Raw genomic sequence first — 23,256 nt, 5'->3', positions numbered from 1 at the left:
GCACCTCTCCCTTCCCACCACGCTTGGCTCCCAGCTTCGCAAATCGCTGGCGAGTGCCATGGAAGTCAATGCACAGATTTCCCTACTTCGCCGAGCCCTGGGACGCCAGCGCACGCCAGCCCTAACTGGGTCAGAGACTTTCTTTGTATGAGCAGGCTGAGCTGCTGGGAAACCTTGCCAGAGCCACGCAGCAGCTTCTCGCACACGCTCCTCTCCCAGAGCGATGGAGGACGGGGGACGGGGTGAGGAGGGGGAGCGGATGAAGTGGGGCTGAGCTCCCACCACACTTGATCCCCTGCCAGTGTAAGCTTCCTGACGGGGCTTACGGCCATGGCAGAAGTCCGAGTAAAGCCCCGGCTGCTCCCACGGCTGCCAAGGCTAAGTGCCTTGGGATCAGAGTGATGCCACCAAGCTCCACATCTGCCACTCGGATCTCTGCTGTGCTCAGAAAGTGGGGGGAGGGCGAATAAGAGACAAGTGAGCCTATTAGTACTTATTATTTGTATTATTATAGCACCTCAGTGCCTAGTCGTGGACCAGAATCGCATCCTATTAGCACTGTGCAAACCCAGAGCCAAAGTACTACAGTCCCTGCCCCAGAGGGCTTACAATCTCCGTTTCTGAATTGGGGGGGGGGGGGGGTGTTACAAAGAAATGGGGGGAGTAAGAGGGAGCAGTGACAAAACGATCACTGTGACGGGCAGAGTTGGTTTTCTGGTAGGAACCATTGGTTCTTAAATGCTTAGTTGGATTTAGACATTCTTCACACAGTCAATACTTTGTATTTCTTGTGAAAAAAAAAAGCATCAGGAAATGAGACAGAATTTTATGTTATATTCAGTGAAAAACATTTTCATTGCAATAAACACATGTAAGGTTATTTTAAAAAATACTGTTTAGTTTGTATGTTCTAAGCAGATATCTGAACACATTTACAAAGTCTACTCATGCAGTGTATAAAAAGAGTTAAAATTTTTTAACCAACTTAATTTTTGGCTCACTCTAATTTGCACTCTTGCAAAAAAGCGATACCTTTTAATTCAATTTTTTAAGAAAAAAATAGAAGTTATTTCATCTTGACTACTTTTCTGGACATACCTGTATTTTTCCCTGTGCTCACGATTTAAAAAATAATCTAAATAGAAATGATCACCTTGGTGGAATTAAAACCAATGCTAGATACAAGAATAGAGAATGACTGTGTATTTAGGAAATGTGTGCAACTGATTTTACAGGTTTCTCTGATCAAAAAGTGCGATTACAACTTTGTGCGAGAAGGGCATGTGATTTATAACTTTTAGCAAGCATATCTTATGTGCATATTTTTAATAACTTGCCTATAAGGGGCCACATCCTGCCATTCTGCTCAAAGTTTCTCTAACATCAACAGCTCCTTGACACTGTGCTCTATTCTGCTGGCCTCCTACTGTATGTCATAATTAATACTGTGAATAACTCAGTAGAGTTCAGTATTCCTGGTTCTAACTATAATTACTTTATGGTAGTAAGTGTTTGCAGGTTTGAACATCTTACAGAGGCCGGTAGGACAGTATGATTTATCCCCATGCAGAGGGATGAAGGGAAACAAGATCTACCTGGACAGTTTGCAAAATCATTAAACATTTTCCATGATCAGCTCTGTTATTTGCCATTCGGATAGCCCCAACCAAAATCCCGTAAGTAACCTATACTCTTTACCTGAAAATAACTTCCAATATTAGCTTTCTTCTATGCATTCTCTAAATTGCTGTAAACATCGAGGATACCCATATATATATATATATACACATACACACATGGGTATGTGTGTGTATACATGTATATACATGTGTAGGTGTACATATATACACACATACACACAGACATACATATATGTACATATTCATATATATGGATATATAGCTATGACATAGTTAGGAAACAATAATGTCACTTTTATTGCATTCTTAAGTATAGAACAAGGGTATTATAGGCACACGTCTTAACTACTCATCCTTACTACAGTCCTAAAACTCATTTACCTGAGATCTGCATCTGTAAAAATAAAGTTCCATTTTTAGCTGCATGTTACAAAAGACTAAATATCAGCCCCACAAATATGAAATTACAACTTAATTTTGAGACTAATTTACTACAAGTAAAATATGCTATCTTATAAAAAAGATACTGCTGAAAGAGATACATATTAAAAAGAAAACATGATTCTTAGAGGTTTAAAAATCTGCCTATGCCTTCCCACATTGTAATAAATTTATAAAAAATATTTGACACAGAAAATCTCCACAGAAAGCATCCTGCTGAAATCACGTACCCTTTAAGCCACCCATCTTGCAAAAGTTACATAGTTCAGGAGAGCAGACTCCATATTGTAGGTATTTAATTTTCATCATCCCGTCCGTAGTGAATAGTTTGTATTTCCTGAGCTATGAACATAGCCATCTCTCTGGTGCCTGCAGCAATCACTCGGCAGGACATAAGATCCAGAGGTCCCCCTGAGGACAAAAGGATTAATGAGAACTGTCTTAGGAGATGTAAAAAGGCAATGTAGTCTTAAATCTAAACCATGCTGTAATTAGGCTCAGAAACACTGAAACAACTTCATATGTAGCTCCTTTTGTGGTGGGAAGGACAACCTAATTCAGCAACACCTATCTGGAAATCTCAGGCAAAAACTGATTTCAGAAAATTCTAGATACAGAGCTGAAGCATGCAATAGAAGCAGCGAATGTCTAGATTTGTGCAGTATCCAACAAGAAATGCAATGTTCCCTTCTTTTAGCAACAGCAAGGGATAGAACGGAAATGAGTTCAATCAGCACACCCTTCCTCTTAATCCACCATCTTTCCACAGTATCCACCAGTAAACCATTACTCTGAGATGTGTACCATCTAAATGAATAAAATAATAATCCAGAGACTGTGCTGTCCTTTACTCCGAGAGACGTCCTTTCTTGGGAGGCTCTCTCTCTGCCAAAATCTGTTTGGAGTCTGAGCATATCTACCAATCTCTAGGGCTAGTTCTTTACTGTAAGTCTGATGCTTTAAAGGAATTACTCAGAGTCATGGTAATATAGTTTGACTCAGAAGACCTTTGATGTGATGAAACCCCAGGCTGAAATTACATCAGCGTGTTACAAATAACCAGCCAGTCTAGTGTAGAGTACAGACGTTTCTACAGAATATTGCAAGAAACGAGAAAGAGCCACAGGAGAAGGACTGTACTGAGGTAACACAAGTTGCCCTGAAATAGCCACCCAGTCCCCAAAAAGTCAATGAAAACAAGGATATTTTACTCACCTGAAGTGTCTATCACAGTGCCACCCGCCTCTCTAATAATGACAGTCGCCGCTGCCAAGTCCCAGCAGTGTAACCCAAACTGGTAATAGGCATCTGCAGCGCCGGATGCCAAGTGGCACAGAGCCAGGGTCGAGCTCCCAATGACACGGACCCTAAACCCCACGAGAAGGGGACACGGTAACATAAACCAATTTCAACCTATGTGTCAAGATTGCAAAATGTGCAATGTACTTGTGGCGGGTTTTTTTTTTGGATGAATTTTGGTCATAAATGTGAGACATATTGTAAAATAGCTTACCCGTGTGCTTGGGCCTTGAGCAATCTCTCAATGTTACCAAGGAACAATTTCAAAGTTGCAGGGTCACGTTTTGGACCAATTTCTGTTAAAATTAAGGCCTTCGAGATATCTGCAATGTAGGTAGTTGTTTCCATTAATCCAACAGCTTCCAGGTAGATTCTGGACATTTGTTTTTAAATTAAACACTAATGGACTTTTCATAGAAAAACAATTTTCACGTCCCTTTTTTTACCCCAAACTCTTTCATAGGATAAGTGACATGTTTGCAGAAAAATTCAAGCAAGATTAGATTTCTCATATAAAACGGTCTGATCTAAACACACTTTAAAAAAAAAGAACAGGAAGATTAAAAACAAGAATGCATTCTTGGATTCCTTCTCTTTCCATACATTGTTTTATTTCATTGACCGGTCAGCTTTTGGCAAATTCATTAACATTAGCAGTCAACTAAAAATAATCCAGTGACCTAGTAACTATTAATGATGCTAATCTAATCATCTTTGAAAACAGGATGGTTCTTGAATAGGGAACTTTAATGCAATTTGTTAACAAATGATAAACATTTGGGAATACAGTAAGAGAAAAGTTTCTACCTAAATTGCCAGCCACCCAGTAATGGCTCCCTTTCATTCTGACATTTCAAAGACCGAAGACACTTTATGACTGAAAAAAACCCCTTTCTTATCACAAACTAGTGTATTAATTAATAATAATATATGAATATTATATTTGTATTGTGTTCAGCACAGGCAATTCTGACCTACAGCAGATGCGGATGTCAGCCTTGTGTGCGGTCAAAGGAAAGACTCATGGTGACTTGCAAGGTGTTGAAGTAGTCCTCACATGAGATCTGAATATTGCTAGTATATAACAAGCATATGCCAATGTAGGTGGAGACATTGATCAAACGTCAAGTGTCCCTGCTTCTGCTGTGCCAGCTGAACTTGGAGGCGTCAAAGATATGACAAAACTCAAAGGTTTAGCAGTTGATTACTTACTAACTAGGCTGTGCCCAAGTGTCAGGTGTCACCTTCTACCCTGGGTTAAAGGCTAGGCATTCATTCAGATAGGGAATCTCTACCTGGTTATTACAGCTAATTGCGTAAGTTGAAAATTCTTAGCAGAAGTGGCAAGGAGGTTTTCAAAAGCAAATTAGGCTGGAGTGACATTGAATTAAACAGGCTACCAATAAATTTAGTATTGCAGAGGAACATTATGGATTCAAGCAATGCAGTAAATGGTTGGTGAGTAACAGGTATGTAATTAGATTAAAAGTTACAGGGTATCACAAAGCTTAACTGTAAGAACATAGATTTAACAACCACTTTTTAAATTACTGCATTAAAATATGGAAACACCAATCCAGGCATGCTGCAGGGTATTTGTTGTTTAGCCACCACTGAAAACTCTGGATGCCAAAAGCAATCTACCTTAAATCGTTTTGTGTAACAGACCCAATTTATAATTACGGAACATTTAATGCACGCCTCATTGCTGAAATGCACCAAGCATTCACACCACAGTCGTAGCTAGGTCACAACTAAGACAGTTGTTCTTTTGAGTTATTTAAATATATTTCTAATGTATAAATGGATCTCTTCAATTTTCATCAAGGCTACAGGTAGAAATTGGATGAAGAGCCGAAGGCAAGGAAGAGGGAGGTCTCTGCATAGGAAAAGGAACTGACTGATCACAAGACTTGATGGGGTTTAAGGAATTCAAGGTACAAGAGAAAATTTACTGACTACTCCTCAATCTGATAGAGGCCAGAAAAATAAGGTGGCTCGGTAGAAGAGATTTAATAGTGATATGGATAGATTTATAAGGAAAAGACCAACTCTGTTGACCACAGAAGATTAAAAAAAGAAAATACACTTACAGTATTAGTATGTGCAAGGCCTGACCTGAATCTAAGCTTGAGAAGAAAAGTATCACTTGAGATCAAAGGGAAGATGGATCCTTCATTCAAGTGTAACCTGACTGCTTGGACTCCCATACCAAACCTTTACAAAATTTGGCATTGACAAAGAACAGCGTTTGCCTGGACTGTGATTTCAAATGAGTAAATCCGAACAATGAATGTATCATGTAGATCAATGTTATACAACAGTCACATTTCCTGAAAACAAAAGGCATGAAGTAACATGACAGCCTAGATCTCCAACACATCATGCATTGGTGAAGGCTACTTGAGTTCCAGTGGCAGGTACAGGGAAACACGCTCTCTGTTCCAGGGTTGGTTTATTTCACTGAAGCCACAGTCCTTACAGGAAAAGAGCAACTGTGATTTTATATACTTAAAACATCAATAGAAGTGAGACTAAAGAAGATCCATCTTCACTGGTGAAATTACCCACCACCAAATGATGTCTTTCAAAACAAAGGAAAATTTCAAAGCATTTGGAAGGGCAGAAGGTCCACTTCCCTTGCTATGTTCTAGACACTCGTGTAGACTGGATGTCCAGAGAAAGGAGGACAGAAGTGGCATGTGCCAAAATTGTTCCTTGCTCCACTGGAAACTTGAACTTTCTGACTGCAAAAGCAAGCAAGGTCATTTCAAGAGTGGCTCAGCCAGGCCACCTGGGAGCACCTCTAGTTTTTCCTAATAGTCTCTGCGAGCATGGGCTTTTGTGGAATATGAGATATTTGAGCACTGACAAAAATGTGATGTATAATCAAGGATTAAAATCTTAGGGGTTGACTTCACAATTTGCTCCATCTCTTCAAATAGAGAGACCCCAGCTCACTATTAATTTAGGTGAATAGCCAAACTTCCCAAATTTCAAGGAAGTTTTGATGCAGGGTCTGTTTGGGGCACTATAACAAATCTGTATGTTAAATTGCTTTAATTTACTGTGTTTCAAGTTCATTAAATCTCTTTTAGAGGTGAAATTTTTACCATCTCCTGTGTACAATGATGTACATTTTTGGCACATGTCAGCTTCTGTCTACAACTGAGTGTTATGTTCTCCTCTGCATTTTGATTGATTAAAAGAAAACTTCTCTGACTATTGTTATCTATTATCATTAGGTAAACAGGCAGATCTATGACTTGGTTTACCAGTAAAAGAATTCCATTAAAGTGTGGACTAAGTGTTGCTAGCTATTTGTATGTTGAAACATACCTCACTCACAAAAGCAAGCTGCTAAAGAACCCCTGATGAAACATGCATCCTTTAGTTTACTGTTAGCATATATGCCTACAGACATAATATACTTTATGATGTACAAATTTATTGGAAAGTAAGTGAATAACGGCCGCCATAGTGCTCTGAATTTGATTCACCATTCCCATTTCACCTTGCTCATAAAAACTGGAATGAAACTGGTGAATCTGCTCATTCTTCCGTATTTTAAACAATGGTTATGAAGCAAAATAATTTAGGATTATTTAAATAGTTCATATTCAGATGTATATTTTAAAAAGAAAATGAGAAAAGTTGTGATTTTTCAGAAGAAAACAAACACATAACATCAAAGTTATCATGCAGGTGAAATACTTTCCATCAGGATAATGATGTTCATTATCCTAATGATGATTTGCAACAACTCTGAAACAAAATTAACATATTCCTTTTAGAGTTCTAACAAAATCTAGACCAACCTGTCTCTTTTGATACCTGAAGCCTTTTGTCATTACAAAATGCCCCTTGACCTCTTCTACCAGTGTATAATCGTTCTTCAGTGCAGTGGTAAATTACACCAAATTCAAGCTTTAAGATTTTGAAAAGGAAAGAAATGAATGCAACTCAAATTACTCATCATAAATATAAACAACTACTAATGGCAGAAAGATCAGCAATATTTTAATTGGTACACGTAATCAAAGATTATATTGATGCTAATAAACTGGAATCATTTTACTATTACTGCGATATTGAGATATAGGTCATATAAAATTCAGTTTATAAAGAGAAGTTAATGCAATCTGTATCTTCTAAACTCTTACTTGCAGCTTGTTTGTGTTCATATTAGAATGGATTAAATGCTAAGTTGATTTAAGATTCAGTTGTACGTTTTTACTGAAAGTACGCAAGTCCTCTAAGGCCAGATTCTGAATGTTTAACTACTGAGCAGTTATACCTAGAAGTAATCCCACTGACTTTGGCCGGACTCTAAAGATTTGCAGCCCCAAATACTCAGGCGTCCAAACTCAGAAGTCATGGCACGCTGTTTATTAACAGTGGATGCTTTTATATACACTTCACCTTTCATGATGCATTTAATTTGCCCACCTTTTCAACCAAAGTAGTACAACCCAGTCACTTGTTCAAACATTTCTCTGCAAAATCCTTTTGTTTACACATAAAAGTGAGAATCTCATGAAGTCCAAGAGGAGGAGTTTGAAGAGAAATACCAAATATTGTGACCCTCAATGAAAGCTGGAGAATGATCAACACTGGAATTTTTGGGGGAGTATCTATTTACTAATGAGAAGAGGGTCAGAATTTGACCCTTGATTTAAACCCAAGGTATTTAATATTTCCATTCTTTAATAGGTTTCACCACAAGATTTTAAAACACTTCACAAACTTCAATGATCAGCTCCTAAAATCACCCCTAGATAAGTACTATTAGCAATATTTTGTTTAGGTGTGGACAGATACACAAAAATTAAGTGACTTGCCCAAGGTCACAGAAGTTGGTAACAAGGTCAAGGAAACAACTCAGATGTTTTAGACTCCCAATCTTTTCCTGCTGCCCTCCTCCATTCAATGAGAATAATCATTGGTGTTTCATCAGAGGCAATTCAAATAGACTGTCTGCACTCCCTACCCTGAGGTCCCATCTAAACCAAATTGGTCTTTTTTTTTTCTTGAGGAACATACTATTAATAGACTCTTTCCCTGAAGACATCTGCAGGAATTTCTTTAGTACTGTTCAAGGCTTACATTCAGGCCAGTTCCCCTGTGTGTACTTTGGCTCCTTTTTAGCTTACTGCTTTTTTCTGCTTTTCCCATTTGTTTACTGAGGGAGATTTAACATAATTCTTTATTTTTGTTTCAGCTTTGTTTAGTTTACATAACCCAAAATATGCAGCATCAAAATCATGATGGTGTTCTAGAAAACATAAATATTAGAGGAACCTGTCTGGTAATAATATGTAGTATTCAAAAGGACCTTTGGGAATGAATAAACTTCAGAAAAGCATGGAAGTGTTTCTCTGCAGTTTCCGTGTTTGAAAAGTCTTACTAGAGAAGTACACAACATTATTCCATTTAAATCAGTAAGAGCCACTAGCACATCTGAAAACTACATTGTTATTGCACAGAATTCTTGCTGGCTTCACTTACAGCTATACATATATTTAAGATCGTGGAATTAGGCTGAAAGAGGCACATTCCTTGGCAATTTGAATAGCTATTTCTTCTGTATATAACAAACTGTAAACCGACAACATCTGGAGAAAAGGCACTAACATGCACGAGTATAGCTAGGAAACTCAAAATGGCACATATGAAGACTAGGTACTTTTTTTCCCCCTGTAATCAAGCTCTCATGTGGGAAATACAGTTATTTTATGATGTTAAGAAAACCACAAAGGCAAATTAAATGAACTAGGCCCATAATTTTGCACTCTTCATAGAAATCAGTTCTGAATTGCCTCATAGCAGCAGTTAGCTTTCACAGGTACTGCTAGCAGGAAAGAAGAAATAATAATAACATAAGAACGCTGGGAGATATGTTTAAATTACGAATAGGCAGCACTATATTTAACTCATTATGGTTTTGTCTTACAAAACCTGGCTCACACCAGTACTCTCTTTTTTCTCCCACACAAATCCTATAATATTTCTAATAATTTGTAAGAATTGTCTTGTAATTGCCAGTTTGTGTAAGTAAGTTTTGCTGGACTACCATTTTAGACTAGTGGAGTATGATCAAATGCTTTTAAAAAGCATGGGAAAAAATGAGTAGTGGCTGATTTTTAAAAAAATTTATTTTATTTAAAGTTCCCATGTGGTTGGTCTAACCAGCTCTCAGGTACCCATCTTAAAGAATATACTTCATACCTCTTTGTTAACAGCAAATCCAATGCTCACTGCCACTGTTGGAAACCTGTGAAAAATAAGAAAAGAAGTATTATTACTGATGAAAAATCTCTCAACTTACTCCTTATGCAACTCCCTTAGGCAACAAAACCCCACATGGAGCTCTGTGATTTTACTTGTGTCAAAATGCTCTTGGCATTGTACTATTTCTCCTTTGTCAGCCTCTTTAACTTTGTCATTTCCTTTAAAAATGTAATTTAGTATTGGAGAAGGCAAGAAATAAACACATGAAGATATCAGATTTTTATATTAAACATGTTGTATATTATCTGTATATGATCTTTTTGCTTTAGTGTAATTGAATTACCCAGTATAAAATCATTAATGTTATTATAACAAGTCATCACTTTTAAGAGCACATATTGTTCAAGTTCAAGCATCTGAGACAGCAATTAAGTAGCATGGAGATACCTTGCTGCTGACATCAAGACAAGTAGAAACCAGTTCCTCTACCATCTCTTTTGTCAAAGTGATGATACTGTATTTAATTTGGTTCTTTTGACTAAAGTATATTCATTGCATTTCAAACAATGAAATAAATTAGTTCCTTAAAAACACTTTTTAAAAAGGGCTGCAAAGTAGAGGTCCAGAAAATATTGCTAGAAAGAGAAAATTTCATTTAATTGCATTAAACACCAGCACGACACCCCCCCCTTGAATTCTATGTAGTTGCACCAAAAGTCAAGGAAATGCCTTTTTTTTTTTTTTTTTAAATGATAACTGCAGTTATGTTAGGTCACTAACTATAAGGCAGAACATATTGAAGGTTTTTAAGTAGACGTATTATGAATAGTCATTAGTTTACAACTTCTGGCACTCAAACGAAGAATTAAATTTTTGTATTTCTGCAGTAAGGATCCCTAGATTTCTTTTTTTCAGAGAGGTATTATAGAAATTTAAAACCAGTATCTATGTACAACTTAGTTTTCAGTTCTACTCTACATATATGCAATGGTTGTACTTCCCAGGAAAAATGAAGCACTTGTATTTGAAAGGAATGTGTAACAACCACATAAGGCGTTAGGCCAAGTGTCATCATAGCACAGCCTTGTTCCTCCAGTTCAGCTCAAGTCTCTGCACGTTAATGTGCGGTTATATATAAACGAGCTGTGAGTCAAGAGCTTTGGGTCATTAAGCAATCAGCAGAAACTTCAGCTTACCTTTAGATAACAGTATAGGGCTCTCTCCAGCATACACACACACTCCCTCAGATACACTACGTGAGGTATGAAGAGATAAAGGGATGACTCCTACTTATGAGTCAAAGGAACAAATCTACCACAGTAAAACACCTTTAAGTAGAAGGGAAGATTTGTGAGAAGTTACATTTTGCCTTTTTCTGTATTTCCCAGTTCACTGTCCGCTTACCTGTGCACAAAGTTGCACGTTCCATCAACAGGGTCAATAATCCAGGTCGGACTGTCGGTGAGGACACATTTTGAACCAGCAGCAGTGGATTCTTCTGCAATAAACCTGCATTCGGTGTGGAATAAAACAAGCGTCCCAGAAAATTGGCTTAGATATGTGACTTGGAACGACAAACTCCATCTTTCTGTTTCTGAAGAGATACTTAATGTATATATTTTTTATATATATAATATACATAAAGTTTTTGTATAAATGTATATGTATGTATAAACACACTTATTGCTTTTTTTCATTTGGGAATGGGGAAGTTTCATAGAAACTTTGAAGCACAGTTCTCAGATCTATGACATAGTATTTTACATGGTAAAAAAGAACTCAGTTTATGTTCACTTTCCCAATATACCATTAAGAAAGTCATGAAAATGAATGCAGAAATGGATATGAACTGGCATCCCTGGAACTCTACAAGAAGTTTTTTTTTATGCAGAATGTAATTTTATGGGTTAGGCCTGTCTCTTGCGTTAAGTAATATAAACTGCAAACCGTAGCTGCTTCTCTTTTGCAGTCAAATTCAGTCAGCAGGAAATAATGCACTCTTAGAAAATCCACAGTCTCACTCCTACTTGAATTTTTTACAGTAGTCTGACTCAGGAAATTAAAAGGTTTACAAAGCTGAACTTACTTTTTCCCATGACCCAGAGAAAATCAACAAATTAATTTTTTTTGTTTGTTGTTTGGATGCACAAGGCACACATTGAAATCTGAACTCATCTTCTGTTCTGTTGTTCTGTCCCAGTTTCTTTTAGTTGATATGGTTGGGTTTTTTCTTCTCCTTTTTCCCTGGGAAATGAACATCCAGTTCTGGCACACTTCCTGCTGACCTTAATTATCCCTGCTCTCCCATAAACTGTTCAGGGTCTGTTTCTATAACTGTTGTGCAGGTGCTGCTCTCACAGATTTGAATAAAGTCCTGTATGCACAGAAGGTGTAGAATCAGATCGCTAGTACTGAATCTTGCTTTTGGTTTCATATTCAAACAACTGATAGTGGTATTCAGAGTTCCGGCAAATGCTTGAAGACAAAAAAGCTTTTCTTGAAGATACAAAGAGAAAAAAAAAAAAAAGGATAAAATGAAGAGAACATGTCTTGTGCAGAAGCAGTTACTTCCCTAGGACTAGAGTAGCAGCTATTTGCTCTTGTGCCCTCAACACACACGGCGTGATGCCACATAATGTTTGCAACAATGAGCTTAAAATGTTCTGCAGGCAGCGCAGGACACTTCTTGAATTTTCTAAATACTACTTTGCCATTCCCTCAGTAGAAAGGGACTATTTTGATGGCATTATGGGCCCCCAGTTGGTATTAAGAGGGAAGTAGGAAGTGTTTGTTACTATTTTCATCTCCATTAAAGATAAGGGCTGAAGGACAAAGTGTTAGTGTGCAACTGAGAAGTGAGAAAGACCTGAACAATGTTTGAAATTGTCAGTCAATTGCAGACTCCTTACTCTAAATATCCCATCATTTTGTCTTGTTGGTGCTGTATTGTTTGTCTTTTGCTTTTACAAATCTTGTAATTAGTACCTAAACCAAGCCCTACACTCTGGCTGGCTGCTGGCTGCAGAGGAAGCTCATCTTCTCACAGATGGAGCACCTTACATCCCATCTCAGCTTGTCCATCTTCATCCACAAATTATGCCTCTGCTTCAACCCTCTGCCAGCTCCCCCAGCTAGAGCCTGAACTGTAGCTGTTGTCTTGTCAGTCAAAGAAAGGTGAAATGGGAACCTTTTTAAAAAAGACAAGAGTATTTCTGTGTAAGGTCTTTTGCCCTCAAGTATCCCAAGTCTGCCCCTCGCATTTTCCTTACAGCGGGGTGTGACGCTGCAGACGTCACATACAGAAATGCTAACGCAAAGCCAGGGTGCAGCAGTGCCACTCAAAGTCTTGATGTCCTAGAACCACTTTTCCAAAATGGATGCAGGACAAATTAGGTGCACATTTTATGAAATTTGGGCTAACAGGTTAAAATAAGCCCCTTGCCATTATACAGTACTGGGAACAGAGAGAGTTCCTCAAGGTCAACATCAGATGTGTTGTTTTATGGCTCTCTGTCCTGTAAAAACATACAAACTAAGCAAAACATTCAGCCTGAAGTACTGGAGACCAAATTTTAGGAACAGCTTGAGAAGTGGGAAGGGTAGCCATATTATTACAGTAGTTAATTTAATATGCCAGCCTGCCAGCTCTGTTGATCTCTCTTCAAATCTGGATTAAAGTTTTCTCTCCCACTGAAAACGAGTCCAGTAATTTTATCCAAGCCTTAGTGCACATCTGTTCGTATCACGGTGCCACTCTGAAATTAATTGCTGGAAGAGCAAGGATACTGCAGCATGGCATAAACTGCAGCAGGAGTGATAGCCACTCGAGTGCAGGAGGTTCAAACTGGGGCTATCCCTCACCTATCTCCTTACAGGGTCTGAGGGCAGAAAGCCGGGAAGCTAGAGTTGGATGTCACCCTCCTTAATGGCTGTGTCCTGGTTTGAATGTCTACAGGATTAACACCAAAGATGAGAACTTGTGTAACAATAACACTGGGAAATGGTACCATAGCCTTTTTCAACCAGTTGCCCCTGATATTCTGGCTGTGCCTACCCACACTTCAAAGATCTACCAGAAAAAGTATCCTTTTGAAAAGACTCGCTTGGAGTATGTCAGAGTGCTGAAGAGAGCGAGCAAAGATGAAAACTTGGGTGACACGTGAACGAGGACGATACATATCGGTTAGCCAACGGAAAGAAGTAGTAACAAACATGGGACAGAATGACATTTATAACAGGTTTTCTCTTCACTTCTGAGTACACCTCCAACATCTCAAGACTCATCACTGCCACAGTGCAAATGGCACAGATTCTAATGCGATCCCTTTTAATTTTACAACTCCTAGGATACATTTTTTTGATTCAGAAAACATAAGAGTCAAGATAGTTTAAGAGAAAGAGAAATAACAGAAATCTTCATTGTTAGTTTCAACAGCCAGATTAGGGGAAAGACTGAACACAATTTAAATGATCTTTTAAAGTTTTCATTGCATTTTAATTTAAACCTTGATTGCTACTGTGGACTCCTCATTGCAAGTGTTTTAATCTAGTCTAGTTAAATCTAGTTTTAATCTATTGTTTAATCTAAATGCATTCACTGTTTGAACAAACTCCAACCCAAAACCAACAACCAATATCAGCAAAAAATAATTCTCTCAAAAACCCAGCAATTCCTTCATTTGCTTATAAAGTCAGAAGTTAACTGTACGGAATTAATAAATTCAGGGATTTTTTAGTTCCCAGGTCTACATTGACCTTACAACTTTTGTTCCCATTCTGAGTAACTTGAGCGCTTCTGATGATTCTCATTTTATGAGAAATGTGTATGTTTTATGTTCTCTGCCAGACTGTTCAAGAAATAAAACAACATGATAGTGGAGATGAGAAAAGAGCAGAGCCAGCAATAGTAGAAGGAATATTACACAAATAATAGGCTTGTAAAGCCTGGCACTCTCTTGAGAATCGCGGCCAAGAACCACACATTATGCTGTACAGTACTGCTTCAATATGTGATCACATACAACAAGTATTTAGAAAGCCATATTTAGTATATAATGTTCTTTCTCCTCCTTCTTATGGCGGTGGGGTTTTTTTGGTTGGTGTTTTTTTTTTTTTTTTTTTTTCCCAGCAGCATTGACAATCAGATTAGTAGCTGAGCCCTCCAGATTTCCATCTTTGTTGATTTCTGCGCAGTGCTAGAGTGCGAGGCTCATCTCCATCAGAGATGCACATGGTTAGAAGGAAGTCATACAGTGTTTAAGCGATACACAGGCTCTGCACTGACTCTGCTGGAAGATGAATTTTATCCCCGTGGACTGAAGTCAAACGTGGAAATTGACTGCAGAGTCTCTGCATCAAACCAAACCCAGCCAACTAATACAAAACCACACTCTAATCTGTGCATGTGGTAGGAGCTGTTACTTTCAAACTGACCATAATAATTCCAGAGGAGTCAACCATCTGATCTATTTTTAAAACCTTGGGTTGACACCTCATATAGTAATTTATATCCTGTTTATGTATACGCATCAAATGATGATGATGATGATAAATAACCCTGCTTCTCACTGATTTTAGGATTCTACACAACACAAGGTAAATGTGATGAAATACGATCTTGTCCTGATCTGGCAAATGCTTATGTGTGATGCAAAAGAAGGTGAAGGAAAGGTCTGCAGGATGGGACCTTTTCTATCATTAGTTTCAGCAATATTTTAACAGATCTCCTTAGCATAATTCTTATACAATAGAGAATAGATCAGTATTCTGAAAATTGTGGAGATTCATATGAAACCTTCATACATGATGTCCCTACAGGGGAAACAATACTATTAAATATATATATTAAGAAACATAACTATTAGAAAATATAAAGTATAAGGAAGTGATACTTTTTTAAAAAGGAGTCCTATGAAAGTGTCCAAGAGCAATGGGTTAATATGTAAGAGAGATATATAGACTTCTAAATTTACTTTTAAATGCCAGTCAGATATACAGCTCTTAAAGCAAAAAAGGTCATTGATAGTTTCTTTCTGCAGGCACTCACCTGTGGGAGGGAAACTTCTCTTTCAGAACAGAAATAATTAAGTTTTCCACAAAATGATCTGTTTCTGTCACAAGATCTGCTGCAGATGTCTTTGTGGACACTTGTTTTTCCTCTGTTAGAGCTTTCCTAATAATCTGAAACAGAAGTTCACAAATCAGATTTGTTGGCCATTCATCCTGTGCACACTAAAATAATATATTTACTGAAAAATTATAGCTAATCCTGAAAAACAACTGTAGGTCTAATTCTACCAGAGGCTGTTCTAATTCTTCTGGCTAAAAATCCTTCTGGGTCTTTGGGAACATGGCATTTTGAATCACTCTGCAAGAACCTCTCTTGACAGTTCACAACAGGATTGATGAATGGGATGCAACTAATGGAATAAAAGGATGATGGCAATCATCATGATTTAGAAAACTACAAAAAATACATGTAAGATAAGAAAGAGCCTTGAGGCTCAGGAATTTTTCATGGAAACCCCTTTTTCTTTTTTCTTTTTTTAATTTACAGGGCCAATACCCCACTGCTCTCTTACTTTAAAAAACATGCAATAAGGCAAACCCCATTCGTTTCTGTCTTTGCCAACAAAGACATACAAAGTTTATTTTTTCTTGTGTATATGGGTTTTTGGAACTTCAAGAGCTGACCACCCACTAGTTCCCAAAGAATTGCTATATATTTAACAAAAACAAAAATTTAGACTTTTCCCTAGATATGGAACCAGTGATCTAACCCTGGATTCTCTTCTGGAAAAGTCTTTATCTCATTTTCAAGGGTTATACTGTTATAAACTCAGAACTAAACCACATCAAGTGCAAATGCACATATGGGAAAACAGTTAATAAAAGCTTTTTCCCAATTTTCCCATTTTCTTTTTTTTTTTTTTTCCCACTCCTTCCTTGAAAAGAAAAATAAGGGAGCAGGATGCAAAAGGAGCTGACTTATTTTTTAACCAGTGAAAATGATAAACTTTGAAATTAGGAAAACCAAATCAAAGCAAAAATTAAGTACCACTTATTTGCCTAGAATTATATTAACTAAAACCAGCACCAACAAGACCAACATTCCAAGTCCCTTCTAAAATTTATATATTTCAATTGTTTAACTAAATTTCCATTGATCAAAGTATTTTAAAACCATTGAGAAATGTTCGATGACCAAAGAAAACAGTTCTGTTGCATTATGCATGGGAAAGGAACCAGCAACTCCCAAATTTCAGTCTCAGCTCTTGGTTTTCATAGCATAAAAAACTACATTTGAAGGGTGTCTGGTTGTTCTGATGAGTGATGGATATTGCTGACTGTTGCCTGGGTATGGAAGGTATCTGGACTAATATTTCTGTTTCGTGAGCTGTAAAACATTAGTTATGCCTATTTACTGAGTTTGTGAGGGCAAGTTAATACTTTTAGGTTTAAGGTCTTGCTGAAGTTCATTATTATATATCAAAATATCAGCCACACTTAATCTTTTTACTCCCCTCAATGCCCTGCACGGTTTTCCTGAAGGTTTTACCATAATAACATAATAAGCATAAAAGTGCAGCTCTAGGAAGGTCCTTGGTTGGGATCATCTTTGGTCCAAAGCAAAATCCAAAACACTCCAACCATCTCAGCTGTGTATTCTAAAAAAACCTGCTACCTTTTATTTGAATTGCTTTTCTTTGTTTTTATATTACCTATATGCAAGTAAATGCGCTGTTTAGAACTGGGCTTAGAACCTCACATAGTGAAATAGATGAGGAATACACTCCTTTTGATAGAGAAGATTTGATTTTCTTCTTAGCAGTGCCATGTTTTTGACTTCTATTCAGTTTTAATACATAATAGAGTGACAAGATTTTTGCAGCTGTCTAAATCAGTACATGCCACTGCTCAGCAGGGGAGTGAGATCACACCTGAACCTTGCTGCAAAAAGAAGAGCGTAGGTGAAAGCTCTCTCCCATGGATGTCCTCTGCAATCGGTTGCTTTTCATCGTGTGCTCTGGCACTTGATCTCTCCTTTCTGAATACAATCCTTTGTGCTTCTCAGCACTGAATTTAAAATTTTTCATTTCCGATCCTTTCTCCAGTTGTTCATGACCATGTTTAACCCTGTCCGTTCCTCCGGTGACCTGCATGTGCCTGCCTGAGGAACTCAGAGAGGTCAGAGAGGTCCAGAATTCAACTTATGTTGAATAAACCCTAAAGATCATCTGCCTACAAAGAATCTTAGAGCCTGGTGACTCACAGTAGTTTGAGAGCATCATTCAACTCCTCTCCTTGCAGAAGCCTTACAATAAGGTTTGTAGATACCTACTGCAATTGCCTGGTCTTCTCAGCTGGGTGTGGAGCTCCATAAAAGTCCCTCTCTAGGTAGCAGGCAGCAGGTAAGTGGAAGACCAAAGGAACTACCGGTTGATGAAATAAAAACAGCTGATTGCTCCTTATCACTGTTGTACAATGAATATTGGCTAGATCTTATCCTATACCCTGTTTGGGAGCATTTGGGGGGGATGATGCAAAGCAAGGAGCATTTACACCAGTACATGCATGAAGATGACATCATGGAGCAAGACCCAGGTTGTCCCTGCTCCTTAATTCATTTGCCAGGGAGCAGGGGAAATGGAGCCCCAAGGGCTCAGTGCGGTCATGGTCCTGTGTTCTTCCTTTCCTAACACCTTTGTGACATTAAGTCATAAAAAAGGAGAATGGAAAGCACAGAGGGCTAAGATGCCTTCTTCGCCAATACCTGCCACCTACAGTGAGGTGCTCATGTTAGATATTTCATCTCACCATACTGCTAGCACTCACCACACACTTCTGGGAGCTGAGTTACTTGCTTGCAATATTGTCCTCTAATATTTGCTCTAGATATCTAGATAAAAAGTGTAACTACCTGCAAATAATTTAGGAAATACCAATCTGGTTTGCTAAAAAATTGGTCCATGTTCCATAGAAAATAGCCTAACAATATCCCCTGGGAGCAAACATGGGGGAAAAAAAATCTTGGCTTTTTAGAGTATCAGTGAAAATGTCACCTTTTTTTAAGTGAGATTCTACTAGGTCTCTTATGCCTCATAAAATTATTTTCTGGGAAAAAAAAAAAGAGAAAAAAAGTAGTTTGCATGGACTTCAACATGCTAGCTTCTAGTCTCAGTTTCTTACCCTTGTTTTCACCTGGATGCACATCTATTCATTTTGGTGAAGTTTCTCCAACGGTAATTGCAGAGAACTCTGCAAATATTACTCAGTGCTCTCAACAGCATCAAAGATGCAGAGACTAGTCATGACTGCTTTTCTTTAGCAAAAAGTCATATTAAGAGTTTACTCACAGAAAAAGGAGATGGGAAGTTCAAAAAAGTGCAGTTATATTTGGCCTTATAAAGCAAATTAGACATAATTTTAATGCAGGTCAATTACAGAGATTTCAAAATCATGGCCACTCTCATTATGAAATAGCCATACATATTAAATGAAAGCCTGTGATATTTTGTAAAAATAATGGAACTAAGTAAGAGGACAGGCAAGAGAGGCAATGATTTTTAACCTGGGAATAGAAGTTACTCTAGCAACATCACTTTTGACACATATTCAAGCAATCATTTCATTATCAGCCTTTAAAGTTTAGAAGAAATTATTCCAGTTAGATGCCTATCTGTTGAAAAGAAAATATATTTTAATTATACTCATGAAACATGATGCAATATAAACCAAATGGTCATGTAAGACAAAAGGAGAGACCAGGAAACTGTATTACTGGTTAACTTTTCCTAGAAATCCAAAATCTTGACTTGCATGTCTGTCTTCAGGTTGGCTTCTGCACCAAGACCCTTGTAGAAACTTTCTAATGATTCCAAGACTTCCTAACCTGCCGTGGTCCTGAGAAAGGGAGGGCCTTAAAAGAAAGGCTGAAGTGGCAAAATTTCATGCAGGGTTGGAGACAGGACTCAGATCGGGTGAGACAGAGAGCGCAAGCAGATTTCTGGGGATGGAGGCAAAGGTGGAGAGGTCTCAGGGATGCGAAGAGAGGCAGAAGAAAAAGATGAACTTGCCAGTGGAATTGACTATTTTTGAAGACCAAAATAAAACTCAATTTTATCAGTCAATTTTCAACAAAAATCCAGTCCTGTCAAACCTATGTTACACTGCATTTTGTGTCCTTATCTCTGGCTTCTTTTGGAATAGCTGGAAGTGGATTGACACTTAAAGATACAGCCCTATTTGCACCTTTTCTTTCAAAGGATCTCTGATGGTTTTCATAACTAAAAACATTTGTTAACATTACAAAGTTAATAAAATCTCTACCCAGTTCCAAAGTCCTACTTAAAAAACATCCTTGACCGGTTTAAATTTGGCCTGCCAAGGAATCAGCCATTTCCTGCCGGTTGCAAGTTAGCGATGGCAAACTGTGAACTAAAAAGATGCAAGGATTAATCTTCTGGAATGTTTATTTCTTCCAGGAAAAGGTGCCCAGCTGTGATCTTCTGGGGGATTAAAATGGCCAGAGACAGTTACGGCTGTCTTCACAAATTCATATTTTGACAAATAAGGTGTGGAGGCTTGAGCAAGTCATGAGAGCCTCTCTTGTGAAATGACTGGCAGAATGAGTATGCTGGAGAAACTCCTGTTTGGAGAGCCTGTGAGAGCATGACCTGTCATCCCTATTTGGACTATCCATTCATTCCCTGTATTACTAAACCAAGTCTCCTCTCCACTGGCGTTCTGTTCATCTTTGTATGCGTCTTCTACTAAGGAGAAAATATGTTTAATAACACATATTAAGGAAAAGTCACAGGTCCTGGACTCAAGATGGAAAAGTGGCCTCCTTAAATCATAGTGTACAGGTCCAAAGTGTGTTTCAAAATAGAGCAGAATGGAAGCATAAAAGAAATACATGTTGCTGAGGTTTGTGTTTCACCCAATTTCTCATCTGAACAATCTGCTGATCCCACTTCTTGGCTCTGTTGAAGTCAGTGGAAGTTTTGCTGCTGCACACAGTGGGGCCAGGATGTCTCCTGAGATGACTAACCTTCTGCTGTGTTGAAACACAGATTTTAAATAAGCTACCCTAGAGCTTTGCAGAGCCACTGCTGATTTATCCCTAGAAAGCGAATTTCAGTCACTCTGAAGACACTGGTGTATATAACAAGAAGACGAAACCTCTCTGACACGACTATTGTTCTCTGCACAAGCTGCCCAAAAACAAATGCTGGAACTCTAATGTGTAAATACACAATATTCTGGATAAATGCACCACATCGTAACCCCTCAGTTGTACATAAATTCAACCTTAGCATCACAGCATGCTCCAAAACATTACAATATCACAATAAACACTTGGTGTATATTTGAAAAAGTTACTAAAGCACCTTCACGCTGACAAATCTTTCCTCCTTATTTTTTTTTAAATGAAATAAAAATACTCCCGGTCACAAAATAAATCTGCTTTCAGCTGAAGCGACTCCTCGACCTTACGCTGGATGCAACCCCCGAGGGACGCGGTCCCGGCTGCCGTCATCCCTCCCGCTGCTGAGGGAAGCGGCCGAGGGCTCCGGCGGCGGCCCGGCTGAGGGGGTGCCGAGCCCTGCCGCCCTCCTCCCCAGCTCTGCCGCATCAGCCAAGTGCCCACACGGCCCTTCCTCAAATTTAGAAGCGCACCCGGTACAACCGCCCGGCAGAAGGATGCTCCAGCCTCAGGGCAGCTCGACCCGACACCCCCCCCGCGCCGGGCCCTTCCGCAGCTCCGTCCCGTCGCCGGGCAGCGTGCCGGAGCGCAGCCGAGCGGAGCGGGGCGGGCGGCGGCGCGGCTCTCACCTGTCCGGCGCGGAGCGCTAGCTGCACCGCCACCTCCGCGCACTCCTTCCAAGGGTCCCCGCCGCCGCCGGCCGCCGCTGCCCCCCCTTCCTCCTCCTCCTCCTCGCATGGCTTCATAGCGGCGGCAGCAGCTCTGCTGCCCTCGGCAGGGCCGGGGGGCGCCGGGGGCCCGGCTCCCCGCCGAAGAGCGGCTGCGGAGGAGGGTGTCCGGCGCGCACACCGCCGCCCTCCCGCCTGCTCGGTGCGCCGCAGCCGCCGCTGTCACTCTGCGCCCCGGCGCCGCCCCGCCGAGGGGAGCGGGGCGGAGGGAGGTGGCCCGGCGGCTGCTACGATCAATGGGGAAGGCGGGCTGCAGCGCGGCGCCTGGCTGCTGGGCGCTGACTTTAGGTGAGCCCCGGGGGCGGAGAACGGCCGGGAGAGGCGGGGGGTGCTATGGAGAAGAGTGGCGAGGCCGCGGAGAGCAGGATGTGGCGGGGAGGCCGCCGGCCCGGCCCGCCCCGCGCCGCCGCCATCGCCGTGGCCATGGCCCGGCCGGGGGCCACGCCTGGCATGGCGCCGCGGCCGTTACCGCTGGCCGGGCCAGGCCCCCCAGCCTGGAGCTGGGGCGTTGTTGTTTCCTCCGAGATAAGGAGCCGCCGTTCCCTCAGGCCCGAACGGCGCCTCAGGGCTCTCGAGCGCTGCCTGCGGGAGCTGCCTGTCAGCCGGGGCCGGGAGGCCCCGGGCCTGCCTGCGCGTCGGGGGCAAGGGCGATCCCGGGGAATGGGGGGCCGGCCGTCGGCGTTATCGGATCTTTGGGGGGAAAGCTGACGGCTAGCATCAGCCAGCTCAAGAATGAAGGGAAAAAGTGTGGGAAAAGTGGCCTCTGGAGTGGAAAGGCAGTTCGGATTTTTAATTTCAGCAGCTCGTTAGTGCTTGGGAATCAAAGCATATGGTAACAAATACATTGCCCGTTAGATTTGTCACTTGTCTTTGTATGTCATTTTGGATTTGTCAGGGATGAGAAGAAGAGAATTAAGAACTTACTGTTCCAGAAACCGTATAGCCAAATTACCATGCATTTGAGCCAGCAGAGTAGGGGACTGGTGGCAGACAGCTGAGCGATTCTAGATCCGCCTTGTAGAAGAAGGGTGGCCTACAATGAATACGTGCTTATGCAATAGAGCAACCGGTCTGTAATACTTAAAACACTGAGAGAGTGCTAGGAGCATACACTTTATCTGCTGAAGTGAGGCTTTTCCACATGACTTCTGATGCACATCGGCACTGAATTGGACAAAAAGGAGTCCAGGGATTGAGTCCATTAGTGAAAAAGGTGTATGAAATTTGTTATTGTCTTTCAGCACTTGTTTTGTGGTCAATGGTTTCATTTTCAGTGATCTTTCAGGGGCGGAACAGAGATGCTTTAGTGGTGACCACATTTGCATTAAGAAAATTGCATAACACCACCACTTACTATCTCTGATGTGAACACAAAATAAATCGTTAATTTTCTAGGGACTAGGGTAAGTTTAATTGGCTTGGGTATTCTGTATAACCTAACAGACCCTAAGTCTACATCTGTTTTCTTCCTTGTTTATCTTGTAGGACACAGATGACTTTGGGATGAGAGGGACATAACACTCCTGTCATATGTAGTTCACAAAAATAATAGACACTTTTTAAAATAAAAGGCTTGGACCTTTTTCTTCTAAAATAAGTGACAAAATTTCACGGACTGTAGTGCAAGAATTCAACTTCATTCTTTGAATTTCTAAGCTGCACTGTGGCAGTGGATACCACAAAGACAGCAAGGTTGTCAGTCTACTTA

General features: G+C 40.0%; 2 protein-coding genes across 5 annotated transcripts in view; one reads left to right on the top strand and one right to left on the bottom strand.

The window, feature by feature from the left end:
- Window positions 1-486: 486 nt before the first annotated feature.
- IMPA2 (inositol monophosphatase 2) lies at window positions 487-21,739 on the bottom strand. Its single transcript, XM_054817323.1, has 8 exons — window positions 21,450-21,739; window positions 15,658-15,791; window positions 11,016-11,120; window positions 9,609-9,654; window positions 7,199-7,307; window positions 3,595-3,703; window positions 3,297-3,448; window positions 487-2,492 (listed from the first exon to the last, which is right to left on the bottom strand). The coding sequence occupies exons 1-8, from the start codon at window positions 21,564-21,566 to the stop codon at window positions 2,377-2,379; spliced, it is 888 nt and encodes a 295-aa protein (XP_054673298.1). The 5' UTR covers window positions 21,567-21,739; the 3' UTR covers window positions 487-2,376.
- Window positions 21,702-23,256, top strand: part of MPPE1 (metallophosphoesterase 1) — a 31,989-nt gene continuing 30,434 nt past the window's right edge. For 2 of the 4 annotated variants that reach the window (XR_008575944.1, XM_054817322.1), the window contains exon 1: window positions 21,702-21,836. The gene's annotated coding sequence lies outside the window, so the exon portion shown is untranslated. The remainder of the gene's footprint in view (window positions 21,837-23,256) is intronic. The other 2 variants (XM_054817318.1, XM_054817320.1) reach the window with 2 other exon arrangements.

Source organism: Grus americana, chromosome 2 (genome assembly GCF_028858705.1).
Source record: "Grus americana isolate bGruAme1 chromosome 2, bGruAme1.mat, whole genome shotgun sequence".
Classification (NCBI taxonomy): Eukaryota; Metazoa; Chordata; class Aves; order Gruiformes; family Gruidae; genus Grus; species Grus americana.
The sequence above is the reverse complement of the archived record's forward strand: the minus strand, read 5'-3'. Positions and strand labels throughout refer to the sequence as shown.

What these genes read in the sequence shown, in the direction of transcription:
- IMPA2 (XM_054817323.1), bottom strand. Translation starts at nt 21,566, where the DNA reads ATGAAGCCATGCGAGGAGGAGGAGGAGGAAGGGGGGGCAGCGGCGGCC. An exon ending in TAGCGCTCCGCGCCGGACAG is followed by an intron (nt 15,792 to 21,449) that starts GTGAGAGCCGCG and finishes CTTCTGTTTCAG; the next exon opens with ATTATTAGGAAAGCTCTAAC. An exon ending in GATTTGCTGTTAACAAAGAG is followed by an intron (nt 7,308 to 9,608) that starts GTATGAAGTATA and finishes AAAATCTTAAAG; the next exon opens with CTTGAATTTGGTGTAATTTA.